General features: G+C 44.9%; 1 protein-coding gene across 1 annotated transcript; it reads right to left on the bottom strand.

The window, feature by feature from the left end:
• Positions 1-6,940: 6,940 nt before the first annotated feature.
• On the bottom strand, positions 6,941-10,333 carry LOC118576503 (pregnancy-specific glycoprotein 22-like). The gene is made up of 3 exons (XM_036176752.1): positions 9,862-10,333; positions 8,256-8,606; positions 6,941-7,212 (listed from the first exon to the last, which is right to left on the bottom strand). Exons 1-3 carry the CDS (start codon positions 10,331-10,333, stop codon positions 6,941-6,943), a joined length of 1,095 nt encoding a protein of 364 aa, XP_036032645.1.
• Positions 10,334-15,445: the final 5,112 nt, after the last annotated feature.

The following is a 15,445-nucleotide window of genomic DNA, read 5'->3' on the forward strand; positions in this document are numbered from 1 at the left end:
TGTCCTCCTCTGCCCTCTGTACTCTGTAAGCACAAACTCTGAGTCCCATGTCAAGCTCTTACCTTAGGAAATTATATCTGTTTTCTGAGTTCCCCTCCTCTTATCCACCATCAACTCATGGTCACCTCACCTTTGTGTCAGGACACAGGTCTGATGCTTTAGGCCAGATTCTCACACCTTTAATCAGGCCACATCTCTTGCAGCTCACTCTAAGACAGAGTGGAGGAGCTGTCTGTGCTGTGACCTGACTACTCAGTTTACAATGCCTGGCTCCTCCGTGCTCCTTGTCACTTACTACACTAAACTACATCACATGGTATGAAACTCCCCACCACAGCTAAAAGGTTATAAAAGATCAGACATTCCTTGTTCTGGGGATCAATGATGCTGCCCAGTAATAGAGGGTGCTCTCAGAAGAGGCTCCTCAACCTCCCTCCACGACCACTCTCATGGCAGCTGTTTCTCATCCTTTCTCTCCCTAGCTCTCTCTTATTTTCATTTTTATTTTTAAAGCTTTTAAAAGTACATTTTTTGAATTTTCTACATGCATATTGTGTTTACATTACATCCTTTCCACCCAACTGCCTCCCCACTCTACCTCCTCCTAGGATTTCAACTCCTTCTCAACTTCATGGATATTTCTTTAATTATGATTATATTACATATATATTTATGTATAAATCAATGAATATATAATAAATGTTATCTGATGAGTCCATTTAGTGTTGCCCATGTGCATACATGTTTGTGGTTGACCATGTGGGATTAGATTACTTATCTGGGGCTCTGGAGAACACTGACTCTCCCTCTCTCAGAACTCATTAATTATCTGGAACTCTTTAAGTAGATGGGGAGTCTCTTGAGATTTTCCCATGTATCCTGCCATGTCAATTGGTGTTGTCATTTTTCAGATCTGTTTATGCAGCCATATCATTGAATTTTCTTCTGTGTACCTTCCCCACAATATATGGATGACACAATCTCACAGTAGGCATCCTTGTCTTCTGCATCTTACAGTATTTCCAATCCTTTTCTGAGGTGTGCACCTGAACCTCAAACAAGGAGATTGTGTTGTAGACAGACCAGGTTGGACTGGAAACCCCATATTGTCTATCTTAGTTAGGGTTTTATTGCTGTGAAGAGACATGGAGGCCATGGGCCATGGCAACTCTTACTAAGGAAAACATTTAATCAGGACTGGCTTACAATTTCAGAGGTTTAGTAAGTTTTTCATGGCAAAAAGCATGGTGCTATACAGGCAAGAACTGGAGCTGAGTTCCACATCTTGATCCTCATGCAGCAGAAGGGGACTCTACACAATGGGAATGACTTGACAATGTGAAACTTCAAAACCTGCCTCCACAATGACAAACTTCCTCCAATAAATCCACAAATACCCAAACAAGGCCACACCTCCTAGAAATGAAACTCTCTAAGGGACAAGCATCCAATGCATCCAATAATCCCAGAAAGTGATGGCTGGGCTGGGTGGAGAAAGGTTTATAAGGTGTGGGGAGACAGGAACTAAAGGCTTTTTGGCAGAAGTGTCCCTTTTAGCTAGAGGCTCTTTTGGCTGAAACCTTTTTGGCTGAGGAAACTCATTCGGCTAGAGGTCTATCAGCTGAGGCTCTTTCAGGTTGAGGAGTTGGTGAGGTAAGAGGTGATGGCTATGACTTGTTTGCTTCTTTGATCTCCAGGTAAATTTTATTAGGTTACACAATATATCACCACAGGTGGTATGTATAGGAATGTTCTCCATAGGCTTCCAGTACTGGGATTAAAGTGTGTGCTACCACTGCCTGGCATTTATGTTTTTCTCTGTTGTCAGCTTACATGGAATCTCCAAATACTATAAGGTCTAGTCCTCAGAGAGGAGGGTTCTGCATCAGATCCAGCTAGATTCTGCTATATTCATGGATCATTTCTTTATCCAGTCATCATCAGAGAGGCTTCCTTTGGCAGCAGATGGGAAGAGAACAGATGTAGACACCCACAATACATACCATGTGTGTAGGGTGAAAAGGTCAACCAAAAAACACACTCTGGCCCTGAAACCAGAGCTAAAAGGTTATAAAGGGCCAGTAAAAGAAAAAAAGGAGTCAAAAAATATACCCTAGCACTAACAAACTCAGTATGAAAACCAACCAATTCCGGAGCATAAAAACTACACACTCCCTGAGCACAAAAACCCAACCAATCTCTGAGTACAAATTACACTCAGTTTCTAAGGTTATCCAAGCTCAGGGATTCTAATCCAATCAACTTCCACCCTGAAAATCTTCACCCTGGATATATGCTGCCCCTAAAACTCTGTACTTGTTCAGAAGCTGCCTTTTTCCACCCCAGAAGAGGCAGCTACACTCCTGGATTCCTCCCTAGCAATATATCTCTTGAATGAAGTTAGGGTGAAAACCTTCTTTTATCTGAGTGGAGCCTGGCAGAGAAGTGAAAGCTTTAACCTGAGCAGGAGCGGAACTGCTACATTTCTGCAGGGAGGCTCCCTTAGCAAAGCAGAGCAAAACTGCAACATTCCTGCAGGGATACTGTACCCCCACTGGAACAGAGCTGCAGGTATTGCCTGGCTTCCTACCAGGATACCTTACCCTTCCAAACTATAAGTGTTACCTGGCTTCTTACAGCCAGTAGGCATTGCCGTTCAGAGCTGTAGGTATCACCTGGCTTCCAATGGCCAAGATACCTTTCCCTTCAGAGCTGTAACACTGACAGGTATGGCCTGGCTTCCAGCAGCCAGGATAACATTTCCTCCATACCTGGACAACTACAGGCATTGTCTGGCTTCCTACCAGAATATCTTACCCTTCCAAGCTGTAGGTATCACTTGGCTTCTAAAAGCCAGAAGAACTTTCCTTTAGAACTGTAGGTATCTCCTGGCTTCCAATGGCCAACATACATTCCCCTTCACAGCAGTAACACTTACAGGTATTACTTGGATTCAAGTGGCCATGATAATTTTCCCTTCAGATCTGTAACACCTACAAGTATTGCCTGGCTTCTAATGGCCAGGATACATTTCCATCCAGAGCTGTAACACTTTCAGTGTAGACAGTCAAAATGGATGTGTCCATCAAATCTATCTCCTAAGAGCTCCAGGAATCCTCAGAAGAGGAGGCACAAAGAGTGTAAGAGCCAGAGAGAAGGGGGGACACCATGAAAACAAGACCCTGCGAATCAACTAAGCAAGTCACATATGAACTCACAGTGTTCATATCAGCATGCACAGGGCTACATGAGTCAGCAGCAGGTCCTCTGCATGGATATTATAGCTATTACCTTAGTATTTTATGAGACTCTTATGTCTGCTCTTGGGACTCTTTGGCTCCTCTTGGGTTGCAGGGTCCAACAACAATGTTAGATTTTGTCTCATCTTAATAAATTTTTTTTCATGTTTTGTTGTTTTTCATGTTTTTATTTTCATGTTTTCTTGAGGTATATTCTTCTCTAAGAAGAGAAAGAAAAGTGGTGGAGCCTCCATAATAGGGGATATGGAGAGGAACTGGGATGTATTGAGAGAGTGGAAACTATAAACAGTATACATTGTGTGAGAAAAGAGTATATTTTCAATAAAAGGGAAAAAGTCATTCTTTTTTTATTATTAAGAAATTTCCTGTTCGTTTTACATACCAACCACAGGTACCCCTCTCCTCCCTCCTCCCACCCTTCCTCACCCCAATCACCCTTTATTTCTACCTTTTCCAAGGCAAGGACTCCCATGTGGAGTCAGTAGAGCCTGCTACATTCAGTTGAGGCAGTTCCAAGGCCCTCCCCTTGACCCAAGGCTGTGTAAGGTGTCCCACTATAGGCACTGGGCTCTTCATGAACAAACTAGGGTTGGGGAGACAATGGAGGGTAGGAAATGGGGCATGAGAACACATGGGAATGCAATGGTTGAGCTTGAATAGGGACAGAGTGGGAGAGCAAGGAAAGATGCCGTGATAGAGGGGATACATCAAGGAGACAGGGAGAAACGGGGTGCTAGAGAATTTCCCAGGAATCTACAAGCATGACCACACCTTAGACTACTAGCAATAGTGGAGAAGGTGCCTAAACTGACCTACTCTGGTTATCAAGATTGGTGAATACCCTACCTGTCATCACATAGCCTCCATCCAGTAACTGATGGAAGCAGATGCAGAGATCCACAGCCAAGCACCAGGCTGAGCTCTGGGAGTCCAGTTGAAGAGAGATAAGAGGGATTATATGAGCCAGTGGGGGTCAAGATCATGATGGAGAAATGTACAGAGACAACCAAACCAAATTAGTGGGAACTCATGAACTGTGGACCAATAGCTGTTGATCCTCCATGTGACTGGACTAGGCCCTCTACATAGGTGAGATAGTTGTTTAGCTTGACCTGCTTAAGGGGCCCCTGGCAGTAGGATTAGGATCTGTCCCTGCTGCATGAGTGGGCTTTTTGGAGCCCAGTGGCTATGGTGGGACACCTTACAAAAAGGTCATCCTTTAAAGTGATTAATGGCATTGACTACATTTTATTAGATTAACTTTGTTTTTAAAAGACTAACATTAACACTAGAAGTGAAATTTGAGACCTTGTTGTCCATTTTTTCAGATTACTAAACTTTCCATGACTATCCAACAGTGATGGGGGTAACTGTAGACTGACTTACATGAAACACAGATACCCAGAGATACAGCACCTACAGCAATAGAAGCATGAAGAGACACAAAACTGATTCCATTTCTAACTTGTGAGACTGAATCAATAAAGACGTTTGACAAATTTGAACAATTTTTAATGATGAAAATGACAAACTAGATGTAGAAGACAGGCTCAAAAAGTGGGGGCACATGTGAAAAATCACAGCCAACTCAGTACTCAGTGAGGACACTGACAGCTTTCCCTCAAAGAAGAGGATCAACACAAAAATGCTGTGGTGGCCACTTTTCTTCAGTATTCTCTTAAATGTCCTAGACAGAACAATTAGGCAACACAAATAAATAAAATGTGGCCAGTTAATTGGTGGTAAAATGGATCTTTAGATGATATGAACTTATTTTTGGAAAATCATAAAGATTCTACATATGTTTCTGGAACTGGTGAACAAACACACCCATCTGAGTTCTACTAATGTAAACTAATATTGCCACAAATAATCAGATGTCCTGTTTTGTCACATGCATAGAGAAGCTAAGTAACAAGGAAGACTCAAGTGGGACCCATGTATCTCCCCTGGGAAAAAGGAATAGAAAAGATTTTGTAGATGGACGAGGGGTGTGTGGGAATGAGAAGAGGAGGAAACAGTTGGGGGAAGGTGGGATAGAAGGAGAGAGGGCGTGCAGTAATGACTGGAATGGTGGGGCATTTGGGGAGCAATGTGGAAACCTACTACAGTGGAAAGTCCCTGGAACCTATAAGAGTGACCCTCATAAAGACTCCTGGCTGTGAGGGAAGGTAGCCTGAACCAGCCATCTTCTATAACCACAGAAGGCTTCCAGCAGTGGGACTGGGACACCAATCCAGGCAGAAAACATTTGATCTACAATCTGTCCTTCGTGAAATATGTACTGGTGTAATGGTGGAAAAGAACTTGTGGGATTGGCCAACCAATGACTGGCCCAAATTAAAGCCCATGCCATGAGAGGGAGACCAGGTCTGACTCTGCCTGGATGGCCAGGAACCTGAGGCTGGACAGTCCAAAAATTCAGAATAGAATCAAACGTGACTGGAAAAACATTTCAATGAAATGATCACTAATAATATTCTGTTATACTAGTAGATCAGTGTCCAGCCCAATAGTCATCAAAGAGGCACCATCAAGCAACTGATGGGAACAGATGCAGAGACACACAGCCAAACACTTGGATGCACCAGAGGAAACTTAGAGAATAGGGGGATGGTGGATTGTAGTGACCAGAGGGGACAAAGACACCATGAAAACATGAAAAACAGAGACAATTAAGCAGGGCTTAGAGAGGAGCAAAAGACTGAAGAGATAATCACAGACCCTGTGTGGGCTTTTTCTTGGGCCTCTGCCTGCATGTCATGGTAATATAGATGGCTGTAGTGGTAGTGGGTGACATCTCTGACACTTTTGCCTGCCATTTGGACCATTCTTTTCACAGCCCTGATATGAGGGATTGTGGCAAGTCTAATATAACTTATGTCATGTTCTACCGATATCCCTGGGAGGTCTGATCATTTTTTGAAGGGAAACAGAAAAGGAGTGGATCTGAGGTAGAGGGGAAGTGGGATTTAGGGAGGAATGGGGGAGGGTAAATTGTGGTCAGGATGTAATACATGAGAGGAGAATAAAAAAGGAAAGGAATACATACTGACAGGAAAACACTCATGTGCAAGGTCCCACTGCGAATGCCACTCTGGGGATGAAAACAGTACGATCTGCCCTTACGTGAAAGATTTTCCATCTGTGCATCAAACAAACTGTGGATCAAAGCTATTTAGATACCAGCTATGTCCACAGTGAAACATGGGCAAAACCTTCTCCTGTCACTCTTCTCCACTTCATATGGATGACTGGTATTCAGGCAGCATTGGGCCTAGGTGAATTAGTTAAACAGTGAATGTATTTGAGCATATGAGAGCATGTTTTTCTCAAAGCAAACAATGCACCATTTTCACAGCAGACTCAGAGCATCCAAAACTTTGAGTGATCCTGAAATTAGTTCTCAGGAATTCTGAGGGATCTCTATATAATTGAACCCAAACCTAAGACCTTTGAATTTTTGTTTTCTGTATTGATGTCTTTATTTCCCTTTTAAGACAACCTCACTTTAAATCTTAACCATCTTTGTATACAGGTGTATCCCAAGATTATAGGCAGGAGTGGCTGTACCTGAGTAGACACTGATCAGTTTCACCAGATAACTTTTCTCCATTACGTACCCCATTGATAAAGAAATTAGCCAACTCCACAGTTAGATGAGAAGAGGTCACTACTCATCATGGCCAGAAAACTGGGGGACTGGTCTTCGAGCCGAATCGGTTGGAAACCTCACACTTATACTCTCCAGCATTCTCTCTTTTGATGGAATCTATTCTGAGTCCACACTTTGTTGGGGACAGAGTCATACTCTCTGTGAGCTTCAAATTCTGCTTATTGAAGATCCAACGGATAGAGATATCAGTGTCAGGTGAAATGCAGGAGAAGGTCACAGATCTCTGCCCTGCAATTGTGGTGTCAGTGATTCGCACAAAGGGCTGTGTCACATACTCTGTGAAGAAAGAGAGGAGGGTACTAAATGACAGTAGTCCAGACAGCTCAACCAGGCTGACATTAGTTCATACTTTATAAACTTTCCAGGGGGAGAATTTGGAGCTGTGGCTATAGACACATCTTGTGTTTTGGATCTGCCACCCAGGGACTGTGTGACCCTGATTCAGGCACTGTTTCCTGTGTCTCAGGTTCCCTATAATGGGACACACAGTGCATGGTTATTGCTATGTACATTAGTTAAGCTTAGTTATGAGCAATGGTCTGACCTTGGCATGGGAAGCTGCTCATATCAGCAGCATCTGTTACTATTGACCTGCAGAAGAGAATTCCTTAGGATGGACCCCTGAGGAGAAGGCAGAATCTGGAGTATCTGCCTCCTCTGTTTCTTCCCTTAGTTCCTTAACCTTCCTGTAAAGTCTCAAGCCCATCAGAACAACAGGCTAATGGAGCAGTCACCTGTCCACTGAGCCTCAGGAGAAGGAGATGCACAGGTGACCTACCTAACTGCAGCTGTCATGGCAGTGCACAGCTGGTTCTACACGCTATGGGATAATTGGTCCCATGACTTAGACACTCAGTAAAGCCTTATTCCCTGTCAGCTCTCACAAGAAATATAAACAAACATGAAAAAAGCTCCCCGGTGCCACCTTGTGTCCAGCCAGGGGAAAGTTTTGTAGTCAGGGCTTCCTGGTTCTCACGGTGAGAATCCCTTTGGCTTCCTCAGCCAGGGACTGTCTGACTTCCACAGATTCTTTAGGGGTATGTGTGCTGGTGAGAGCTCCAAGTGTCTAGGCTGCAGCTGACATCCTAGGGCGGGTTGTACCCAGTACAGGTCCTCTGTTCTGCAGGTACTGACAGGTGAGGGCTTCTGATCTATTACACTTTGTCTGCCCCATGTGTGTCCTGTAGTAGTGGCCCAAACCCCAGTGAGACCACACAATGCAGTGGGGGAGAAAGCAGGCACAGGCCAATCTTGACAGTTTACCATTTGAAGCTGGATGAGCCACATCCAGCAGTTGGAGACCAAAGAGAGTCACTTACTCTTTACATGAAGTTCCACTTCTGCTCTTTCAATTTCAGAATCTTTTGTTGATAAGACTAGTATGTACTTTCCATTATCTTTCACAGTGACTCCCCGGAGCAGCAGGGATCCATTATTGTACAACATCCATCCTCTTTTTCTGTATGTAGGCCACCAAGAGATGGAATTCGTGTCTCTGTTGTATTGTACAATTCTAGGGTTCAGGCCAATATACCAGTAAAAGAATTCCACATCTTCTGGAAGATTATGAACTTGGAAAAGAATGCTCTCCCCTTCAGCAGGATACCGAGGCACTAGTTGGATCATGAGTGGGGAGGAAGTGAGAGGGTTACAGAACACAGAAAGGGAAGCTGGGAGGGAAAAGAGAAAAAAGCCATCACATGGGGATCATTGTGCTTGGTGAAAAGATAGTAACAACCACCCTGAGCATATGGATTTGTCACTCAGCCTAGAGTTGCAGCTCTCTCTCTCTCTCTCTCTCTCTCTCTCTCTCTCTCTCTCTCTCTCTCTCTGTGTGTGTGTGTGTGTGTGTGTCTGTGTTTATCCCACTTACTGAAGGAGAGAAACATGACCTCCTCCTTCCCAACAGTGCCTCTGAAAGTGTCATGTCCTCTACATGGAACTGTCCCCTTGGGTGTCTACATGGCTGCATCCTCACTGCCCTAGGTCAGACACTGCACACACTCATGCACACTGGGGTTTGAGATGATGCCTCCCCTGAACTCAACTGGCCTGGAACTCTCATGTTTTGGTTTATTCTTCAGTTTCTTTTGAGGCAATACTAAACTCCTGACACCACCTAATAGATGCATTTGCTGCTCTGTCAAGTAGCCCTTAGGTCTGGAGCAGTGTGAGGGCTGGGAGCAGTCTGATCTTCAAGGCAAGCTCAGGTCTTCAAAAGGCTTGGGTACTAGGCTGGCTGGTTTTATGACAACTTGACACAGGCTACAGTCATTTTGCAAAACAAGGCCTTAGTTGAAAATGCCACCAGATTGGCCCATGGGCAAAACTACAGTGCATATTTTTTAACTCAGGATTGATGCAAAAGAATCCAAACCAATGCAGGCAATTCAAGCCCTGGGCTAGGAGTCCTGGATGATATAAGAGAGCTGATTGAGCAAGTATAGAGAGCAAGAGAACAGGAAGGACACTTCAGTTGCCTCTGAACCAGTTCCTGGATATTATTTATGACACTCTCAGTTTGGAGCTAATAAATACCCCAGTTTGACATGGATGTCCTAAAACCGTTGTTCCTTACCAGCTTTGTAAGAGTAGAGCACTAGAAAAATGTTCCCATGGATCACTTTAGTTCAGCCTTAAAAGAATGATAGGATTCAGGGCTCCCTGGTCTAGAGCCCCAAGAGCCTGGGCTGACTCTGACATCTTAGGCTGAGTTACTTTCCATCAATGACTTCCTTGATGCAGGTGGAGTCAGAAGATGGAAACTGATCTACAGCCATTTGTATCTACCAGTGTGCTCTGTGCTAAGTGCTCAAACCTCCTCATGGGGACACAGTGCAGAGAGGAGGGAGACACAGGCTAAGCATGGCAATCCTATGTGTCTAAGGCCCACCCAGCACTGGAAAATCACAGAGAATCTCTTACCGTCCACCTGGACTTTCACACTTGGTTCTTCAGTTTCCAGATAGGTTCTAAGTAATTGTATAACATATGATTCCTCCTGAGTGACATCACGAAGCAGCAGGGTTCCATCACTGTACAATGTCTCTCTGCCACTGTATGCAGGACCCAGCTGAAATGATTTCTTGTCTATCATATATCGGCCAACCTCAACTCTCGTGTATGTATTCATCCATTTGTACCAGATAAAGCCTACCATATTCTCTGGTGGATTGCGAACAAGTAGAAAAACACTCCCCCCGTGAGGAACGCTGGGTGGTACAGACTCAACAGTGGGCCTGGAAGAGGTGGTAAGGCGTCCACAGGTCCAAAGGATGTCTAGAAGGGAAGAGGGAGATCCACCAAATTGAAACGTTTGTATTTGACTAAGATGAGGCCCCATGTCCTGAGCAGCTGTGTCCAGTGCCCATCCTAGGTGCGTGAGGGTCTCACTCATCGCATGACCCCCATGTTCAGTGTCCCCACACTTGTCATTTCCACTCTGTTGTGCTCTCCCCTCAGATGTCAACGTGGCCCTGTCTTACTGCCATCAGACCCCTGCTCACATTTACAGTGTCGGTGCTGGGGTGACGCCTGCCACACCTCTTCCCCTGCAGAACCCACATCTTCACTCTCTGACTTCATTGTCATTGTTGTTCTGTTCCTCTTGGGGGTCCAATCAACACCTGAATTCTCCTTCTAGCTTGTTTTTTTTCAAGTCCATGAAGACTGAGGCATCAAAAAGAAACTTTATTTGTCTTATTTTAAGAAAATACTGCATGGAAAACTTGTATAGCTTTGCAGAATGAATGAATTAATGAATGAATGAATGAATGAATGAATGATGTTCTAGAACCCTGTGTGCCAATAGATTTATTTAATAGTTCATAAGCTATGGGATACAGTATTGAATCAATCCATTTCCTTTTATTTTTTACACTAGTTCACATATTATATCTGCATGTGAATTTGTATCAGGACCAGTCTCAGTGTGGGTGGCTGGATGCAGGAAACAGTACTTGAGTGGAGGTTGGAGGATGACTTGGTTCATGGGCCTCAGCTTATCAGAAAAAGAAGCAAATGCCTATATCCACTGGCTCATGTCACTGGTCCACACCAGTTTGATTTCTTTATTTGTGACATCAAGCTGAGAATATTAGTCTTCAGAATATTGGGGCCATGCCTGTTAATTCTGTGTAAGAACAATGTCTCTCCCACCCTTGCCTTTTACTGTTCTCCCTTTCTGTTTAATGTTAATGTTGCTGAGCCTCTGGACTGCCCTGTCTTCTCCCCTACAAACACTGAAACTCTTCTCATGTCCTCATCCCTCTTAGGGGACTCCAGACCCTCTCCTCTCACACACAGTCAACTCTTGGTCCTCACCTGTGAACAGGAGCCCATGGAAGGAGATACATCCTTTGCAGAAGGAAACAGAGAGCGCTTCTATGGTGTCTGTAGCCTGATCTGTCTTCCTCCTGTGGCTCATCTGCCCCAGCACAGCTCCCAAGCTCTGCTGTCCTTCCCCTGTCTGAGCTGAGCCTCTTCCCAGGAAGGAGCACCTCCCAGGGTCCCAGGGGCTCTATAGAGGGCTGTGTTCCAAACACTGCTCTACCCCTCTCCACTCTCAGTACTGCCTGGTGTCCTCTCCCTTTCTCTCCTTAGTTTCTGTCCACTAGAACACACACTGAGAGGGAAGGGTAATGACCTTCCCTGTGACAAGAGAGAATGACAGCTGACCCTGGAGCTGCACCCTGCTGTGTCCTGACCTTGGTCTCTAGGCACCAAAAGGGAAATCTGCACACCTGTGTGACACAGAAACCCAGCTGGGCACCCAGTCTACCCTGTGTTCTCAATGCTCAGCAAAAATGGAGTTTGCTCTCAGCTGGAAACTGACAGGTATACCTATGAGGCCCCAAAGGGACCAGCTGAGCAATGTGTGAGGAAGAGAACGAATCTATTGTCAAAGGAGCCACCAGTCAAAGTTCTGACCCAGGTCAAAGGCCCAAGGTGTGTCAGGAATCTCACATCTTGGGTGTGTGGGAGGAGGCAATCTGATTCCTGGACAAAGGCTATGAGCTCCTTTATCCCAGGCAAGATTTCAAGACCATGCTCCCACTTCCTGTTTGCTCAGCTGAGAAATGGGTCTGCCCATGTTCATCATGATCTTTCTGAGATAACTTGGACCTCTGTTTAACTGATTCCCCTTGGATATTGTATATTTTCCAAAGGAAACACATAAAGGGGGAAATGGAACATGATCACATGGCAGTGTAGCAGGCACATTAAGAAGCCAGTAGGAGCCAGGCAGTGGTGGCCAATGCCTTTAACCCCAGCACTCAGGGAGGCAGAGCCAGGCGGATCTCTGTGAGTTCGAGGCCAGCCTGGGCTACCAAGTGAGTTTCAGGAAAGGCACAAAGCTACACAGAGAAACCCTGTCTCAAAAAACCAAAAAAAAAAAAAAAGCCAGTTGGTCTGAAAATGCTGTGTCCATATTTGTCAGGTCTGAAAAACAGGGATGGAACCAGGCTACTAGATAATGTCCTGATTCAGGCAAATTCTTTTCCACTATTTTATTGTGTGTCCTGATGCCACCCCTGATGATCACTAGAGCAACTGCCATTCATGTCTGGGGAGCTGTCAGATCAGCACAGCCTGTAACCATTTCCCTGCAGGAGAGAATTCCCTCAGGTGGAACCCAGAGGATACTTATCAGGAGGACCTGTGTCCTCTCTCCCTGTCCTTGGTTGCCCTGACCTTCCTTTGAAGTCTCATAAACTCATCAGAACATATAGGTAATGGCCTGGGCTCCTGTCTGGCTAAGCTCTCCCTGTTCAGTCTCTGGAGAAGATGTCCAGGGGACCTAGACTCACCCTATCTCTCATGACAGGGCACTGGCTGGTTCCAAAGGTGCAGGACTTAGACTACTAAAAAACATTGTTTCCTGCCATCAGGAGATAAAAATCCAACCTTTGTGAAATGTTTCTCAGAGCTACCTGGAGTTGAGCCTGGAACAGAGGTCTGGAATCAAGGCATCATTGTTCTCACATCTCTATGAAGACCTTAAATTTTCCTCTACCGGGCCCAATGTTGATTCCATCAGGGTCTTTCTCAAGGACACATTCCTATGAGAACCCCAAGACTCTAGACAGAGGCTGTTATCCTGGGCTGAGTGACCCACCGTCCATTAACCTGTCTATAAAGTGAAGTCAAATGAAGGACTATGATCTATTGCCATATTCTACACCATGTGTGTCCTGCACTGAATACTAAAAACCCAACATGGGGATGCAGTACACAGGGGATGAAGACACAGGACACTCTACTATATGTGTCCAATGGAATGAACCCCACCCAGAACCCAGAAATTACAAAGAATCACTTACTGTTCACAAAGAGGTATGTGGATATTTGTGACATGGTATCTGTGCGTCTATGAAAGGCTTGTAGAGAATAAATTCCTGTGTCCTTCTGGTTGATATTTTGGATCAGCAGGGATCCATTGCCATACACTGTCTCTCTACCACTGTAAAAACGCCCTGGCACACTTAAATTTTTGTTTGGTATATATACTATGATTGCATCATTCATGCTCATTGCTCCTTTGATCCAGGCGAAGGCTAGAAGATTCTTTGGCAGATTGTGAACAAGGAAAAGGATATTGTCTCCATTGGCCACATGAGGTGGGACAGATTCCATGGTAAAATGATCAGTGGTGGAAAGGTGCCAGCAGGTTAAAATGGAGGCTAGAAGGGAACAGAAAGAAAGCATCAATATTGAGCAGATGTAATCATCACTCTGCTTAGGTGTGTGGTTAGTGGTATGACCACACTTGGTAGACATGAGCAACATGACTTCCATTCCCTCAGAACCTCTGACTATGTTATTAATTCTCTTAGGAATCCTCTGCTCAGGTGTCTGCCTATATCTTCCTCACTGTTGTAAGGAGCAATGCCTCTCTGCACTCCTCCCTTGGAGAGTCCTCACTTTCTGTTGTTTTTCTCTCTTCCCTTTGTGATTCCAGTCAACCCATGACTTCATCTTACAGATAAATGGACAACAGGTCCACTAGAACAAGGACATTGTGAAGACAGGTATTAGTCCAGTTAAGGTCCTGGAAAAGATTCAGACACGAATAGATAAAGGAAGAGATGGAAAATAGGAAGGAAGGAAGGAAGGAAGGAAGGAAGGAAGGAAGGAAGGAAAAATGTCAGGGAGGGATCAAGGGAGGGAGGAAAGAAGGAAGGAAGGGAAAAGGAATGTATCCCCATGGATTATCTACATAGTTCCCAAGTTTGGAGTTAATGACAATAATTATATTAAACTGTGATTTAAGTTATCTTAGATTTACTCATGTATTGTATATGTATATTTCTTAAGGCAAGTGTCTTGATGTATATATGTGAAAGGTATACCACAAGTCTGTGCGGAGGAATATGTCTCAGTCAAGTGTGGGTGTATGTTGTATCACCTGTGTCTACTGAGGGGTCTCAGTTCGCTCATGTGCAGGTGTATGCCACAGCACCTAAGTGGAGGGCAGAGAAGAGCCTACAGGAGTCTGTTTTCTCCATCTACCCTGTGGGAACTAAGTATTAAATTCATGTTTTCATGTCTCCAAACACTGAGCCATTTCAAAGGCCCATTCCATTTTGATTTCTATTTGGAGTCACCCAGTCATGGTTTGGGACATCAATCTTCAGAACATTGCAGCCAACATACTGACTATGAACACAGAGTGTTTGAAGTTTTTCTCTTCCCCTCATCACCTCCTACTGCTGAGAATCTCGAGCTGCTGAGCCTCTATCCCTCACTGTACCATCTGCCCCATGAGTGCAAACAGAAACCTGAGTCTCCTCTCAGGCTCCTGTCCTCTTTAGGACACTCTAGCCTGCCTCCTGTTTCCTTTCCACCCACAAAGAAAGAGAGTGGGTACACTCACCTGTGAACAGTAGCCCTTGCCAGAGGGTGCAGCCCTTGCAGGGAATCACAGAGGACACCTCCATCTCTCTTCTCATTGTGCTGTCCTCCCTCCGAGGAGAAGAGATGTGGCTTTGGCAAGGCACTCAGGCTTTGCTATCCTTCTTTCTTCTGAGATGAGAGTCTCCTCTCAGGCTGGAGAACTTCCCAGAACCCAGTGGACTGTTGGTGGTGGGATCTGAGTCCAAGGCACTGCTCAATCTCTTCCACTCTCAGTACTGTCCCACATTCCCCTCAACTTCCCTTTATGTTTCTCGTCCAAGCAACACATTGAGCAACAGTGGTGATAAGCATCCCCATACCCTCAGAGAACAACGGCTCATCCCAGGGCTGACACCTGCTGTGTCTTGCCGTGGGTCTGTCAGCACCAGAGGGAGCCTCCATCCTACCTATGTGTCCTTGTGACACAGAGAACCAGCTGAACACACAGTCTGCCTTGCTCTCAGAAGATGGTATTTTTTTTAATCCCAGGAGGAAAGTGACAGAGATGTCTGTGAAGGCTGGAAAGGGACCAGCTGAATGATAACTGGGGGTGAAGATCAATCTTTTCTCATTAATGTCACCAGCCAAAGTTCTGAACTAGAAGCAGTCCAGG

This window comes from Onychomys torridus, unplaced genomic scaffold (assembly GCF_903995425.1).
Source record: "Onychomys torridus unplaced genomic scaffold, mOncTor1.1, whole genome shotgun sequence".
In the NCBI taxonomy this organism is placed as follows: domain Eukaryota; kingdom Metazoa; phylum Chordata; class Mammalia; order Rodentia; family Cricetidae; genus Onychomys; species Onychomys torridus.